The 16,787-nt window shown below is 46.4% G+C and overlaps 1 protein-coding gene across 1 annotated transcript; it reads right to left on the bottom strand.

Moving 5' to 3' along the window:
• Nucleotides 1-2,451: 2,451 nt before the first annotated feature.
• PIM1 (Pim-1 proto-oncogene, serine/threonine kinase) lies at nucleotides 2,452-8,307 on the bottom strand. The gene is made up of 6 exons (XM_036248839.1): nucleotides 7,886-8,307; nucleotides 7,673-7,779; nucleotides 7,514-7,564; nucleotides 7,054-7,420; nucleotides 5,337-5,513; nucleotides 2,452-4,615 (listed from the first exon to the last, which is right to left on the bottom strand). Exons 1-6 carry the CDS (start codon nucleotides 7,965-7,967, stop codon nucleotides 4,458-4,460), a joined length of 942 nt encoding a protein of 313 aa, XP_036104732.1. The 5' UTR covers nucleotides 7,968-8,307; the 3' UTR covers nucleotides 2,452-4,457.
• Between the last annotated feature and the right edge of the window lie 8,480 nt (nucleotides 8,308-16,787).

Below are 16,787 nucleotides of genomic sequence, written 5' to 3'. Positions count from 1 at the left end.
ACTTTTTTTTTTTTTTTATCCTCACCCGAGGACATTTTTCCATTTTTTGTTCAGATAGAGCAGGAGGGAGAGAGAGGAAGAGAGAGAGAGAGAGAAACATCGATGTTAAGGGACACATCGAGTGGCTGCCACCCGCACGACCAACCAGGGCCGGGGACAAACTGCAACCGAGGTACGTGCCCTTAGTGGGAACCGAACCCGGGTCTTTCTGTACCGCAGGCCGACGCTCCAACCGCTGAGCCAAACCGGCCAGGGCTGTTCATTACTTTTTAAATTTTATTATGAGGCCCTGGCCAAGGAAGCTTAATTGGTTAGAGCATCATCCTGAATATGCCAAGGTTGCAGGCTCAATCCCCGGTCAGGGCACTTAAAGAATCAACCAATGGCCCTGGCTGGTTTAGGTCAGTGGTTAGAGCATCAGCCAGAGGACACTTGTCTTCAAGTTCACTTCCCAGTCAAGGGCATATGCCTGGGTTGCAGGTTTAATCCCCGGCCCCAGCAGGGTTGTGTGGGAGGCAACCAATCTATGTGTGTCTCTCACATCAATGTCTCTCTCTCTCTCTCTCTCTCTCTCTCTCTCCCCCGCCCTCGCTCCCTCCCACTCTATCTAAAAAAAGAAGAAGAAGAATGCAGGGTAACCCTGGCTGGTGTAGCTCAGTTGGTTGGGCATTATCCTGTGCACCAAAATGTTGCTGGTTCGATTTCTGGTCAGGGCACATGCTCAGGTTGTGGACTTGTTCCCTGGTAGGGGACATGTAGGAGGCAGCCAATAGACTGTTCTCTCTCACATCAGTGTTTCTCTCTCCCTCTCCCTTCCTCCCTTCCTCTCCCTTTAAAAATCAATTTTTTTTAAAAAAGAATAATGCAAGGTAGGGGGAGGTAGAAGAGGATAAAGGGAGGATAAATGATGATGAAAGGAGACTTGACTTGGGGTGGTGAATGCACAATTCAATATAGATGATGTATTATAGAATTGTACATGTGAAATCTACATGATTTTATTAACCAACGTCACCCCAATAAACTCAACAAACATTTTAAAAAATGAGAATGATGCACACACCTTAGTGTTTACCACCTGGATTATGAGTTGAAAGGCCCTGTGCAGATAACCCCCACCACCCCCAAATCACAACCTCCCTTCCTCCTCCCCAGAAGTAATAACCACTATCCTGACTCTGGGACTTCATTGCCCTGTACGTCTTAGTATTTTTACTGCATATATATCTGCATCCATAGCAGGAGATAGTATTAACTCAATCTTCTCATTATTTAACAAGAACCTTCCTAATAATCAAATCTAGGAGTATTTCTATTTAGAGATTACTCTCAGAGGGTGTGGCAGCTTGCCCAAGGCATCCAGGTAGGGGATGGTGGTGGGATTCAGAGACCAAGGAGGATCTGTTAGGCAATGTTCCCAAACACTGCTCCCTCTATAACCATGTGGCCACACAGTCATGTTAGTTATCTGACTCCTGTCCCACACAAGATTTTAAACTACTCATGAAAAGAGACTAAAATGTGATCTTTCCCCCTTTCTATGCAACCCCTGGTGTCTTGCACCCAATAGAAGCACGGTGCGTATTTCTTCAGAGACCCCTAGTAGTCTCAATAGCGGGTGTGGAAACTGCCAGGAAATCAAGGGTGGGGCTTTGCTAGATTTCGTTACAAGTTTGGAGCAATTTTTAATTGTTCACGTGTCAACTTTACTGGAAAGGATGAGGCATCAGCCCTCATGTTCCAAGGGGTTGGGAGTGTGTGGCGGGGGCGGGGGGGGGGGGTTGCTGGGGCAGGGAAAAGGGGAACTCAGAAAATCAGCCCCAGAACCAAGAAATCCTTCCTTCCTCTCCCGCAGCAGTCACATGCACAGAGCTAGGGTTTGGGATCTAGTCCAAGCTTAAGGGTAGGCGACAAGGAGTGATGGGTATTGCAGCCTGGACACTCAAGTATCTTGACAAGACGGCATCCTGGCCAGTGTCCAGAGGGTGTGTGCACACACCAAGGGGAGAGGACAAGACGACCCACAGGGAAGAGAGAATGTTATTAGTGCTGCTGGTACTCATAAACAAGAAACCAACCTTTACTAGTACTTAATATGCAAATTGCATATGCTTTCAGTGTATCAGGCTGTATTCAGGCCACAACCACTGAGCAGACTCATCTACCATCCACTTTAAACTAAATAAGAATGAACAAGGGACTGTGTGGTTCAGTGGGTTGGAGCGTGGTCCCATACACCAAAAAGTCTCAGGTTCGATTCCTGGTCAGGGTACATACCTGTATTTTGGGTTCAAGCCCCAGGCAGGGCACGAATTGCTGGGGTGGGGGTGGGAGTGGGACAGCCAATCAATGTTTTTCTCTCTCTCCCTCTCTTATAAAACCAATAAGCATATCCTCAGGTGAGGATAAAAAAAAAAACAAAAAAACAAAAACAAAAACAAGGGGCTTAAACAAATTCCTGCAAAGAAATAACATACTAAAAATACTGATTATCCCAACCAGGGACAATAGAACAGAACAGAACATTTTACCTACTCCGTTCATAAACCTGTTGTCAAGCACATTGGAGGGGAAAACCCTGCTTGTCAAAAAGCACATTTCCACTTATCCACTATTGTTTATGACGAAACTCCACACTAAATAGGAAGGAAACTCGAATCAGTAAATGGAGAGTAATACAAGTATAGTTTTCCCAATAACTGTAATATGTGCCAAGGGTACATGCTCCAAGTTTTACTGGTGGAAGACAACTGAAAAAAGCAACTGCTTAATAGGGCTGTTTGGAAGCTCAGCCCCGCTCCACAGAACCCTGCAATGATGGAAATACCCTGTACTCCCAGGGCCATAGCCACAGGCAGCTACTTCATGAAATTGACTAGAGCAACTGGAAATAGCCACACGTGCTGTATTAGGGAAGCTCTAGAATTTGCATTAGGAACGGAGACTGGGGCTTCATTGAGCCCTTCAAGCCAAACCTTATCCACAGGATTGCCTCCTCCACCTTTGGCCATACATTCATTTCAGAAAAGTGACTCCCAGGAGTCCTGCTGAAGGGACCTGATTTAGGCTGGAATTTTTCCTTTTCCTCCTGGGGTAGGATTTTGGCACTTATCAAGTAGCCGATAAATGCACATTAACGTGTCTACACAGACAACACTCAGAAGCCATACGTTAAGATAAAAGGTTTTTATTCAAAAAACGCCAAGTATAAAAAAAAAAAAAATAAGATCTCTTTTATTCCCCTGTACAGTATTTCACTCATAAAACCAGCAGGCTACATGCTGCTCAAAACAGCCCCAGAGAGGATCCGGAAGGCACACCATCCAGAACTGGTTTTCATATATCTATCCTATATACACAAGTCAGCGACGCCCCTCCCCCATCACCCGCAGAACCCACCCCACTGGGGCAAGCAGGCGGGAGGGGCTGCGGCAGGGGGATCTGCAGCAGCTGTTCCGCCTGAGTCCCATCACCCTAAGAACAGAGCAAGTGTTGTAGCCCTCCCCCAAAAGGTCCCCAAGTCAGAGGAGGAAAAGGAAGAAAGAAAACTATGGCGGCAGCCGTGGAAGCGTAGAGCTGGAAGGGAACCAAATAAATAAATAAATAAATACATAATGTTGACCTCCAGGTTAGAATGCGCACCTTTCAAAACAAACAAAAAAAAAACAGGTAAAATAACTTAAAGGCAAAATTTTAAAAAATTAGATCAACTACAATCCTTTTGTACACTATCATGCCAACTGTACACACATTTACAGTTTTTCTATTGATTTGCATTGTTTGTGCATTTTGTGTGTGTGAGGTCTTGGCTTTGAAACAGTTAAGTAAGAACCAAAAAGGAAGACCAGAAAAAGGGCAGGTGGCTCAGCGTTTGGCCCTGTAGCCTCTTCCATGGCACCTTTCATATGAAGGACGGGGGAGGGGGGTAGGAGAGAAAAATAGGGACCCAAACCCAGGCAGATTTTTGGAGAAGCAGCAGGTAAAAGAGGCAAGTTCAAGTATTTCTCCCAGCACAGCCGGAGTCCCCACAGAAGGCACTCAGAAGAGTCGGAAGAGGTGACAGGGACTTAAAATGGTGCTAGTCCTATCCCACCCCAACCCGTTTACCCCCAACCCGACCCATCGCGGCATTCAGCAGAACTCGTGAAGGGAACAGTTCCATGGCAGGGTTCTGACCCACTCCCACCCCCCAAACCCAGGATTTTGCAGAGTCCAGCAATGCTGGCCGGACACCTACGAGAAGGAGAGAGCATCTACGAGGAATTGAGGCCTAGGACGCCAGGAGAGGAGTTTCTTCCCCCTGTCGGAGGCATCCTCCAGGGGCCTGGGGTCTGGAATGAGTTGTAAATGTTGTTCCTGTATCAAGCACTGTCCTGCTTGGTGAAAAGTATCACTGGTACAGAAGCTTCCCCTCCCTGGAGCATCTGACAGGAGGGGAGGACCTGCTGGAAAAGCTGCTATTTGCTGGGCCCTGGTGACAGGCTGTGGAGATGGATCTCAGCAGTTTCCTGGGGCAGGAGGACATCCTGCATCCATGGATGATTCTGGATTTCTTCAAAGGATGGCCGATCTGATGGTCTCAGGGCCAAGCACCATCTAATGAGATGCTGACACTCTGCAAAAAACAAGAAAGGTTATGAATGACTCAACTTGTTTTTGTAATGCAAAGGCCTTCCCAATTTGCTTCCCAGGGGCCCACAAATCTGGGGTCCAACAGAGACCACATACTTTCTAGAACTCATATTCTTCAGTGGGAATGCATTAACACCTGTATCCAACAGTCTAGTTTCAGCTAAAAAAACCCAGCACCCATCTTAAATCTGTGGTTTTAAGCTTCAATAGCTAGGGCCTTTCCCACGACACCCACTCACCAGAAATAGGAAGGATGATGACAAGGGATTTTGATGAGACATCAGTGAGCATGAGGTGATTCAATTCACCTACCAACTTACAAATATAAACACCACCCACAATGAGGTCACTGGAACCGCAATATTTAGAGCCTGCCTTAATTTAAGAGAGAAGGCTCGACTTTTTACTCCCTGGCAAAACAGCCAGGCATTGAGGGATCAGGATGACTCTGTTGGTACTTTAAAAAACCCTTCAGTGAAACTAGATGGTCTTTTCTTAATATTCTCACACTTGCCCTTCCTCTGACCTCCCAAGGAATGCTCGAATGCAAACCATTCATTTCCTGGGGGTTAGCTCTCGAGGGTGAATCACTGGCCTAGCATTCTGCTAAGCCAAAGGTTGGTGGCATCATCTGGAGAGTGAAGCTCTCCAGAATTCAAAGACTGTTCTTGCTTCTCCTCAACAAGGGGTTTCCCAGAAGTTACCTGAAGAGACCCTCTGCCTGAAGAAAACTTGGCCCCTGATGATTTCCTCATCGTGCTCAAAAGGAATATCTCCACAGACCATATCATACAGCAGGATCCCCAGAGACCAGACAGCCGCCGACCTGCCGTGGTAGCGATGGTAGCGGATCCACTCTGGAGGACTATACACTCGGGTCCCTGTGAGCCAGGGGAACAGGAAGGAAATACGCGTTTAGCAAAAATAAAACACAAAGCAACTGAGTGGTATGCTGAGTAATTCTTTAAAACAAAAGATACCACCCCCCTTCTCTCAGGAGCTGGGTGAACGCCACACTCCCCCTAAGCTAAAAGAGTGGATAAGCAGCTTATGGCCTCTCTCCAACCCAAAGCATCACCCACCTCTCTCCTGGCCGAGACCATAAACTGAAATTCTTTACAAACTGCTCCAAGAAACAAACAGAGCTGGCCGCAGACCCAAAGCCTGAGGCCTGTATGTGGCTGAACCACCAACAAGGGGACGAAGGGATGAACGTCTGAACAATCAAGGGAGGTATCCCAGACTAACGTTAAACTGCATCAAAGGTTGCCTAGGAGCCAGGGTGAGATTCTTATCTCAGATAAGATGTAGGCGAGGGCACTTGCACAATATCCTAAGTCAGGGTGCCTTTTGGGATGCCTTCCTCCCCACCCTATGAGTGCAGGGGCAGACACTCACACCCTTTCCTACCCACACTGGAAAAGGTAGACAGAGCTGTAGAGCTGGTTTCAGACCACGTGATTCCTGTTTACAAACTTTGGGTTGTAAAAAAAAGTGGGGGCCATCCCTCTGGTGCTCACCAGGGGGCAGCAAAGACTCCAAAGAAAAAAAACATGGGAGGATCCGGCCAGCCATTAACTGTTAAATACAAAAAAATGCAGCCCAACCCAGCGTCCTCCAAGGGCAAATAAACACAAACCACAAGCCCCAGTCACAAGTTTTGAAAGGCTGTCGTTTGTTAGGTTAAGCCACTCAGATGACGACCCACCCTACTTTGCTTTGATCTCAAGCTCTCCATTCCATCTTTTCTTAAAGAACCCGCTCCAAGCCCCTCCCTAGGATAGGTTTTCATCCTCTCTTCGGAGACACCCAACTAATTTTCAAACCAGCAAGAGATCTTATTTCACAACATTCATTCCTGATTCCCTCACCGCACAACACCGAAAAAAATAAATCAACAAAATGAATTATTTAGTGTTAACTACTGTTTCTATTCCTTACCCGTCCCTACATCAAAAGGGAGGAAAAACTGCAGCTCTAAAAACTACCTTACAGAAGACTAAACTCTTATAAAACAAAACAAAAATTACAAAACCGGCATCAATTTTCATCTCTCCTGCTCTCTCCTCCCTCTCCCCCCTCCCAACCTTTTACTGGCGGGGAAACTGGGTCAGACTTCAGAAATCTGGGCTACGGCCGGTTGCCCACAACCTCTTATTCATCGGGAAAGCTTGGAACCCACTGAATTCCACTTAAAAAAATAAAATCATGCCAGAAACATTACAGGTTCAGCTGGCTTGAAATCCCCGGCTTTACTACGCTGGGAAGCTCTCTTCACCGCACCCCTGCTATCATGGAGCCAGGCGGCCCATGACCTTTACAAAGGGCCAGAGGGAAGCTGGCCGCAGGCCTCCAGGCCAGGCCGAGTCACCTGGGCAGCTCCCTCCCGGCAGCTCCCTCCCGAGCCTGGCTCACGCTCACCATCAAAGTCCGTGTAAACGGTGTCCTTGAGCAGCGCCCCCGACCCGAAGTCGATGAGCTTAAGTTCGCCCCGATTGAGGTCGATGAGGATGTTCTCGTCCTTGATGTCGCGGTGGAGCACCCCGCAGTTGTGGCAGTGCCGCACGGCCTCCAGCACCTGCCAGAAGAAGCTGCGGGCCAGCTCCTCCTGCAGGGCCCCCCTTTCCGTGATAAAGTCGAAGAGGTCTTGCACCGGCTCCGGCCTTTCCAGGATCAGGACGAAACTGTCGGGCCTCTCGAACCAGTCCAGGAGCCTAATGACGCCGGAGAAGCCCGAGCTCACCTTCTTCAGCAGGACCACTTCCATGGGCACTCGGGTTCCATTGGGCTGCGGGGAAGAGGAGGCAGCGTTAGGGCGGGAGTCAGAGGGCATCCCTCACCCCACCCATCCTGGGGGTCGCTCCCTCCTGGGCACACTCACCAGCTCTCCCCAGTCGGAAATCCGGTCCTTCTCCACGTGCTTGATGGCCACCTGGAAATCACCCCAGGAGAGCCGACGTTAGATTTCCTCGCTGGGGTCAAAACACAGCCGTGTGCCCCCCGCCCGGCGCGCCCTCCCCACAGCGGGGCGCCCACTAACCGGCAAGTTGTCGGCGACACGGATGCCTGAGTAGACCGAGCCGAATCCGCCGCTGCCCAGTAGCGGGCCCACCTGGTATTGCGACTCCAGGGGCTCCTTCTCCTTGCCTAGTAAAGAGGGAGACACAGGGGACTTAGTGCCGGCCCGCGAGACCCCAGCTCCCACCCTGGGGGTCCAGCCTCCTCCCCATCCCCGGGTTAGGGGGGCGCTCACCAGGCGCCAGCTTGGTGGCGTGCAGGTCGTTGCAGGGCGCGGCGCGCAGGTGGGCAAGCGAGTTGATTTTGGACAAGAGCATCCCAACCTCCAGGGTGTCGGCGTAGGGGCTGTGTCTGGAGTAGCCGCAGCAGGAGCTGGGGCTGGGCTGTGTCTACGGCTGGGGCTGAGGCTGCGGGTGGCGATGCGGCTGTGGCTGCGGCTGGCGCGGAAGGCCGAGGGCGAGTCGGAGGACAACTGGGGGCGCTGCCGGGGCTGGCGGCTGGTGGACTCACCGGCGGAGTCAGGCAGCGACGTGGGTGACGGGGTGGGCGGCTCGTGGGACTCGTGTGGCAGGGCCGCGGCACAGGGGACTTGTAGCTGCTGCTGCTGCTGCTGCTGCTGGTCCCGCCGCCTCTGCCGCCAAGTCCTCTCGGGCCTTCGCCACCGCGGCCGCTGCAGCAGACGCCCGGCTCGCCCAGCCCGAGCCGCCAGGAGTAAAGGGGCGGAGCGCGCCTGCGGGGGGGCGCGCTGGCGGGCGGGGACGGGGCGGGGCCTCTCTAGGAGGCCTAGGCCGGGAGACAGACTGCCAGGCTGACGGAGGGAGAAGAGGGGGTAGGGAAGCCGCGGGCCAGGGCGACTCCCCCTGGTCCCCACCCCGCGCGCCCGGTCGCCGCGCCCCGGCCCCGCCCCCGCCGGCGCATCTCCAGCCAACCAGAAGCTGACTGATCTGCATAACGCGGCGCGCCCCGCCCTGCTCCCGCGGTCAGAATGGTCTCTACGCCGCCACGACGTGGCGGGAAGGAAAAGGCGCCAAAATGGAGGGGGAGGGGCGCGGGGCGTGAGAGGAGGCGGGAGCTGGGTGTCGAGCCGCGAGGGAGGAAGGATGGGGAGGGGCGTATCGATTCAAACCCAAACAATAACAAAGCCTTCAAAGGCCGCCCGAGGCCGGCTCTGCGGCTCTTTCTCGGAGGTTTTTAGGTCAAGGGCTCGAGCCGGAGCATAACAAGTTGCGCAGAGACGTCGGCGTCGGTGGGGCGGGCGGGAGGCCCGGCGGCCGGCGCGGCGGGGTGTGAGGACTCCGTGTGTGGGGATGCCGACGAGGGTGGTCTTTCTGTGTGACTCAGACCGAGACCTCCGAGCCGGCCTGGGCGGGGTGACGGCGCGCTGTGGCTCGGTGGGGTCCTCGCGGGTGGGTGTGATGGGGGCGCGCGGGGGGAGCCGGATTTGAAAGATGTGAGTCACGGCGTCTTGGCAGAGGGTGGCGGTGGCACCGGCTGGGGTACCAGGGGGAGAGCCCAGGGCGGAGGGGCCAGGTCGGGAATGGCTCAGCCAGTGAGGAACGCGCCCCCAGCTTCTCCAGATTTTATTTTTAAAAGTGCGGGAAGGAACCCTGATTCCCGAGAACTGGTGTGTGTCAGAGGACCCGGGAAAGAGGAAATCACGAAGCAAATGTCAGGACTGTGATGCCAGTTGCTGTCTCAGCCCCGGTGAGGGCGGGAGAGAGGAAAATTCCTCATCCAAATCGCGGGTGGAGGCTGCGCTCCAGCTCGTCCGTTTTCACGTTGTAGTCACCTTGTCATCAGCCTGTTATTACAGTCGGACAATACCAGCAATTACTGGCCGCCCCGTCCTGTCTCGAAGGAAATCCCCCTCTCCCTGCGCCCCAGGAAAACAACACGAAAACCGGCCAATGCGACTTTCATCCTTTGTTCTTTTAAACTTCGCATGGAGTTGATAACGACGTGTGAAATGAGTAAATTAAAATTCCGTGTAATGCATAATTGAATTGTCACTAGCCTAAGTAACTGAAAGCTAACTATATCCCATTTTAGTTTCTTTCTTTTTTTTTTTTTCTCACGTTTTGGCCACTTGAAAAAATGAGATTTGAGGATCTGTATACCGGCACGTCATTAATGGAATTAATGTTTCATTGAATGTTTTCTACAGGGCTTATTTTATAAAGATGCCCAGATATTTTACAACTTTTAAAAAATTTTATCTTACAAAATATTACATATTTTCCTTTTGTTTGTATACTGTGGCCTAACATTCATTTAAAACGTTTTTTTTTTAATTGATTTTTGTAGAGGGGGAGAAGAAGGGAGAGGGAGAGAGAAACATTCATGAGAGAGAGAAGCATCAACATCAATTGGCTGCCTGCTGCATGCCCCCTAACAGTGATCCAGCCCACAACCTGGGCATGTACCCTGAATGGGAATTGAACCAGCAATCTTTTGGTGCATAGGTGGATGCTCAGCCACTGAGCCACACCAGCCAGGCCTAACTCATTCATTTTTAAAACATTTTTATTGATTGATTTTAGAGAGAGGACGGGGAAGAGTGAGAGAGAAACATCAATTTATTGTTCCACGTATTTATGCAACTCATTGCTTGATTCTTGTAGGTACCCTGACCAGGGATCAAACTGGCACCTTGGCATTACTGGGAAAGAAGATGCTCCAATCAATTGTGCTACCCGACCAGAGCTAACTCATTAATTTTTTATGACTAGGAGAAAACTCAAGAGAACAAGAACCATTCCCTATTTACAGATAGGAAAATGAAACATAAGTATGATGACACGGAGCCACACAACAGCTAAAGGCAGAAAAGATGAAATGACCCAAATTCAACCCCTGAGGATTCAAAGATTTCCTCTTATTGGGTCTAAAACTGCCCCTGGTACTGAGTAAGACATCAAGTGTAAATGTATGTGACCCCCAGCTCAATCCTCTCTACCTTCCCTTTCATCAAGCTCTAGTAGAATCTTCCCTCTTGTTCGCACTCACCTAGCCCTGTCCAGATTTTCTGCCTTCACAAAAGCAGTCAACCTGTTCTGAGAATGCCCTGTCTTCTTCACTTTTATTTAAAGCCTTTATGTCCAGCTGGTGTGGCTCAGTGGTTGAGCATCGACCCATGCACCAAGAGGTCACCAGTTTGATTCCCGGTCAGGGCACATGGCCAGGTGGTGGGCCCAGTCCTCAGTGTAGGGAACATAGGAGGCGGCCAATCAGTGTTCTCTCTCATCGATGTTTCTCTCCCTCTCCCTGTTTCTATCTTTCTCTCCCTCTCTCTCTAAAAATCAATAAATTAAATAAATAAAGCCTTTATAACCATCAGGAAGCAATTATAGTTCCACCCAGATTGCTAAACAAATTTGTGTTTTTTTAAATATCTGTGTTAATTAAATTCTCAGTTACTTATATCTTGTCTCCTTATTCCTTGAACATATACTTTAACATTTGATGATGAAGGGGAAGACCAAAATGGCTCCCATCAAAAAAGGTTATGACTACTCTGGCTGGTGTGGCTCAGTTGGTAAGAGCATTGTCCCATACACCAGAAGGTGGCGGGTTCAATTCCCCATCAGGGCACATACCCAGGTTTTGGGTTTGATCTCTAGTCGGGGTGTGTGCAGGAGGCAACTGATAGATGTTTCTCTCTTCCTCTTTTCCTCTAAGATTTTTTTTAAAGATCATGATTAAAGTCTATTTATACCAAATTTAAGTTAATTAAGTGGGCTCAGGCAAAATAAAATTAAGGTTAGAAACAAGGGCTTTAAACTAAGTCAGCCTGCTTTCAAATCTGAGATCTAGCACCCACTAGTTATGTGATATTCGTTAGGTTATTAACCTTTCTAAGCTTTAGACTCTGAATGGAGATAATAATAGCACCTACCTCATAGGGCTGTTGTAAGGAGCAGATAAAATTCTGCATGTAGAAAGCAGAATTGTGGGCATAGCTTAGCACAGAGTAAACTTATAAATATTAGCTAGATGACAGTCATGCTGATGGTGATTATAACAATGATGATGCAAAGGAAGAATTTTTAATGTTCCTGCACCTTGGAGATTCCAAAGGTGAAATTTAGGATAAATAGTTTGTTTTTAATCATCTTGGGAGAGAATATGATTCAAAATAGTTGTATATATTAAATCAAATTCAACCTTTTTCACTTTCTCTAGATCTTTGTAGGCCTAAATATTTAATTAGAGCAAAGTGATTAACATTTAATATGTTTGCTTTATGGTGGGGGCTTCACAGCTGGAAGTTAGAAAACATGGACCTTTCTTGGCAAAGAGCTTTTATTTACTTAAAACTGCTTTAAAAGATAATTATTAAACATTCAAGTATGTTATGTGTTAAAAGTTACTTTTCCAGTGTAGGGAACTTGATGGTTTGATTCATCAAAATGTAGTTTAAAAATAAAAGCAAGCAATATTTGTGTTAACTCAAAGAATCTAACAAAGTACCAGAAAAAGCATGCTAATTATTAAATGACAAGTGCTTTTGGAAAGATAAGGGCTATAATAATGCTAACAATTCTCTGGAAAGGAAAGACTGTCGATGTTAATTTGAACAATAGCCAAACAAATCCTTAGGTGGTTTCCATATTCTACCTGCTATGGATAAAATTACGCCATTGTCAAAGGAATGACTTCAGCAATTTCTGTAATCACAGAAGTTTAGAACTGAGTTTGAAAGGGATGCCTGTATACTATTTTTTAAAGTACCTCTGAGCCTACTTGATACATTTATATAAGTAGGTCTGTACTTTAAGTCCTCACTTAATGTCATGGAACTGCAACAAAACTACTGCAAAACGTAACCAATTTTACCATAGGCTGAAAGAGTTATGTTTCTACAGCATCTCATCAACATTGTAACAAAACAAGGTTGACCGAAACAAGCCCATTCCAGGACCTGCTGTATAGCATTCTCTATAATCTATTTGCAATTAATCAAATAAAAATCAATTGGGCCTGCATCTCTTATTTCTCTTAAAAAACAACAACAATTACTGAATTATTTAAGTTTGAAGTTTCATTTCCAGTGAGGATATTTTTTCCATATATCTTCAGACAGAGTGGGAGGAAAAGAGAGAAACATCGAGGTGAAAAAAACCACGTCGTCTGGTTGCCTCCTGCACCACTTCAACCAGGGCCAGGACTGAACAGCAACTGAGGTCCGTGCCCTTGACCATAATCAAGCCAGTTACTCTTCAGTCCTCGGGCCAATGCTCCAACCACTGAGCCAAACTGGCCAGGGCTATTTTAGTCTCTCTTTCTTTGGTGAAATCAAAGGGGAGATTTTTGAGAAATCCAACTGCAATATGCTTCTTTCTAGACCTTAAAATGTTTTCAATTACCTCAACAGTTTAAGATTTAGAAAAATTTTAATTTCACATTATTTCACGTGTGTGGAATATATGTGCAAATCCGCTACAAACAGTAAGATATGAAAGTCTAACTTTAAAAAGACTAAAGCCTCCATTTGAAGTTGTAATAATTGTGGTAGTGGTGACAGACCAGATATGGAAATCCAGTGTCAACTTCAGAATGGTCAGGGACTCTATGTAGTCAAGTCAACTGGTTCTTGTCCTTGATAACATGTGACACTTGTTTCAAGTTTATAAATCTCTTTTAGTCAACTTTCAGTTTCCTCAGCAAGGTTGGAGAAAGTGTTTTTATTATCCAGTAAAGTATATTTAAATTCACTACCAGCTCATTTTAAAAATAAAAATAATCTAGATTTATTTTTTAAATTTTACACATTCAATACTGACAATTTGAGTTAAAATAATATTTATTGACGGTTCTGTACAGAAAGATTTTATAGTTCCTGGTATTCGTGGATAGGTAAAAACAAAAGGAGTAACTTAGAATGTATAAAAGCTTACAGGAAGCCTGGAGACTGTTATAAAATATCTTATTAGAAGATTAGGAAAATCTATGCCTCAGACCAAAAAGACTAGACATGTGAACAAAACTCTGAGAGAGAGAGAATAGGAAGGGTGTCATATGTCTGGGAGTTGGTAAGGGGATCGTCTGCCATCTTTTAAAAAGTAAAATAAAATTGCTGATGTAGATTTGAAAAGCCACAAAGTGCATCTAGGTAAAAGGGGAAAAAATGCTCAAAAAAGATTTTGTGAAACTTCTTGCTAGGCACTAAACGATGATAATGAAAACATTTGTTTTATTGTATATCTCATTTGTTGTTTGATAGTATACAGGCTTTCTTTTCTGTATTTGTTTAGTCTCTACAACTAAATTATAAATGTAGTGAGGGCAGAAACCATCCTTTCATTGAACATAAAGGCTAAGTGTTAAAAATGGGTTCAGCTAAAAGAGGCAAAAGAGACATCGTGATAGCAGCCAACACTGAGCATCAAAAATGTACGAGGCATTTTTCTAAGCACTTTATATGGATCCTCATCTAAATCCTATGACATGGACTGTTTTACTATCTTAACTGGTTCACAGGTAAATAACAGAAGAAGTTTTCCCAAGGCTACATAGCTAGGTGACAGACCTGCCTCCTACCCACCATGCTGTTCTGCTCTTCTAAGGAACACAAAATGAGTTTAAGGGATTTAACAAGGTATTCTACGATCAGGTCTAACTGAGGGTATCATTCACAAGGACAAGGTTCAAAGGAAGCTGAAGTCAGGGAAGGCTCCATGGAGGATATAGAACTTAACATGGATCTTAAAGGTTGAGTAAGAGGTAAATAGGTAGAAAGGAGAGAGAGAATGGGGTGAGTAACATCAGGGATTGAAGCAAAAGATGTGTTGTATTAATGTTCTTTGTATTCACCAATACATGGAAAATGAATGAATAAAAGTTTCTTTAGTTAAACCAAGATATGGAAACAATCTAAATATCCATGGATGGATGTATAGATAAAGAATTTGTGGTATGGCCCTGGTCAGTGTTGTTCAGTGGTTAGAGCACTGGCCTACGCACCCAAGGGTTGCAGATTTGATTCCCCAGCCCTGGTCAGGGTACGTACTGGAGGCAACCAATCAATGTGTCTCTCTTATATCAATGTTCCGATGTTTCTCTCTCTTTCTCACTCCCTCCCTTCCACTCTCCCTAAAAATTGATAGAAAAGCTTTGGTGGCCCTGGCCGGTTTGGCTCAGCGGTTAGAGCATCGGCCTGCGGTCCTGAGAGACCCGGGTTCGGTTCCCGCTAGGGGCATGTACCTCGGTTGCAGTTTGTCCCCGGCCCTGGTCGGTTGTGCGGGTGGCAGCCACTCGATGTGTCCCTTCATATCGATGTTTCTCTCTCTCTGTTCCTCTCTCTCCCTCCCACTCTACCTGAACAAAAAATGGAAAAATGTCCTCGGGTGAGGATAAAAAAAAAAGAAAAGAAAAGAAAAGCTTTGGTGGGTTTGGCTCAGTGGTTGGAGCATTGGCCTGCGGACCAGAGAGTACGGGGTTTGGTTCCCGCTAGGGGCACGTACCAAAAAAAAAAAAGATGGAAAAAATATCCTTAGGCGAGGATTAACAACAACAACAACAAGAATGTGTGGTATGGCCCTGGCCGGTTTGGCTCAGCGGTTGGAGCGTCGGCCAGCGGTACAGAGAGACCCGGGTTCGGTTCCCGCTAGGGGCACGTACCTCAGTTGCAGTTTGTCCCCGGCCCTGGTTGGTCGTGAGGGTGGCAGCCACTCAATGTGTCCCTTCACATCGATGTTTCTCTCTCTCTCTCCCTCCTGCTCTATCTGAACAAAAAATGGAAAAATGTCCTCAGGTGAAGATAAAAAAAAAAAAGAATGTGTGGTATGTATAACAAATAAAATATTGGCCGGCTGGTGTGGCTCAGTAGTGGAGCATCGACCCATGCACCAAGAGGTCATTGGTCAGGGCACATGTCCAGGTTGTGGGCCTGATCCCCAGTGTGGGCATGCAGGAGGTAGCCAGTCGATGTTCTCACTCATCAATGTTTCTATCTCTCTCTCCCTTTCCTTTCTTCTCTCTCTAAAAATAATCAATAAAGAAAAAAAATATTATGCCACCATAAAAAAAGAAGGAACTCTTACCATTTGCAGCAAAATGGATGAATCTTGAGAAAATTATGCTAAGTGAAATAAGTCAGAGAAAATACTGTATGATCTCACTTATATGTAGAATCTAAAAACCACAAGTCAAACTCAGGAAAAGAGATCATCAGAATTGTGGTTACCAGAGACAGGGGGAGAGGGAATTGGATAAAAGTGGTCAAGAGATACAATTATAAGATAAGTAAGTACTGGGGATGTAATGTGCAACATGATGACTATAGTTAACACTGCTGTAAGTTGTTAAGAATGTAGATCCTAAGAGGTCTCATTATAAAACATATATATTTTGTATCTATATGAGATGATGGATGCTAACTAAACGCTATGATAATCATTTCACAATACATGTAAGTCAAATCATTGTTATATACCTTAATAAATGTTGTATGTCAATTACCTGTCAATAAAACAAGGGAAACAATGTTTATTTATTTATTTATGTTTGTTTGTTTTTTCTTTTTAAAAAATGTTTCTTGTCCTGCCAGTGTGGCCCAGTGGTTGAGCATCAACCCATGCACCAAGAGGTTGCTGATTCGATTCCCAGTCAGGGCACATGCCCAGGTTGTGGGTCAAATCCCCAGTGGGGGTGTACAGGAGGCGGCCCATAGATGTTCTTTCTCATTGATGTTTCTATCTCTCTCCCTCTCCTTTTCTCTCTCTAAAATCAATAAAGAAAAAAATTTTTTTGTTAAATGTTTCTTTAAAGAAATCAGAACCAGAGAGAGAAATCAGTAGGACCTTCTGATGTCATGATGCAAAAGGTGAAGGAAAGACATGAAAAAGATTTTATTTGTCTTCATTGGAGAAGAAACTAGGCAGGTTCTCTATTCAAGTCATCTCTTAAAGCTTATGGTTTAGGAAGAGTAGCTTAACACATAGGGTGTTCAAGATCCAAATAATAGTCCTGCCTGTGTGGTTTAGTTGATTAAGCATCGTCCCATGCACCAAAAGGTCACTCGTTTGATTCCCTATCAGGGCACATACCCAGGAGGTTTCAGGTTAGATCCCTGGTTGGGGTGCACATGGGAGGCAACTGATTGATGTTTCTCTCTCGCATCAATGTTTCTCTCTTCC

Source organism: Molossus molossus, unplaced genomic scaffold, assembly GCF_014108415.1.
Source record: "Molossus molossus isolate mMolMol1 unplaced genomic scaffold, mMolMol1.p scaffold_m16_p_8, whole genome shotgun sequence".
NCBI classification, from domain to species: Eukaryota; Metazoa; Chordata; class Mammalia; order Chiroptera; family Molossidae; genus Molossus; species Molossus molossus.
The sequence above is the reverse complement of the archived record's forward strand: the minus strand, read 5'-3'. Positions and strand labels throughout refer to the sequence as shown.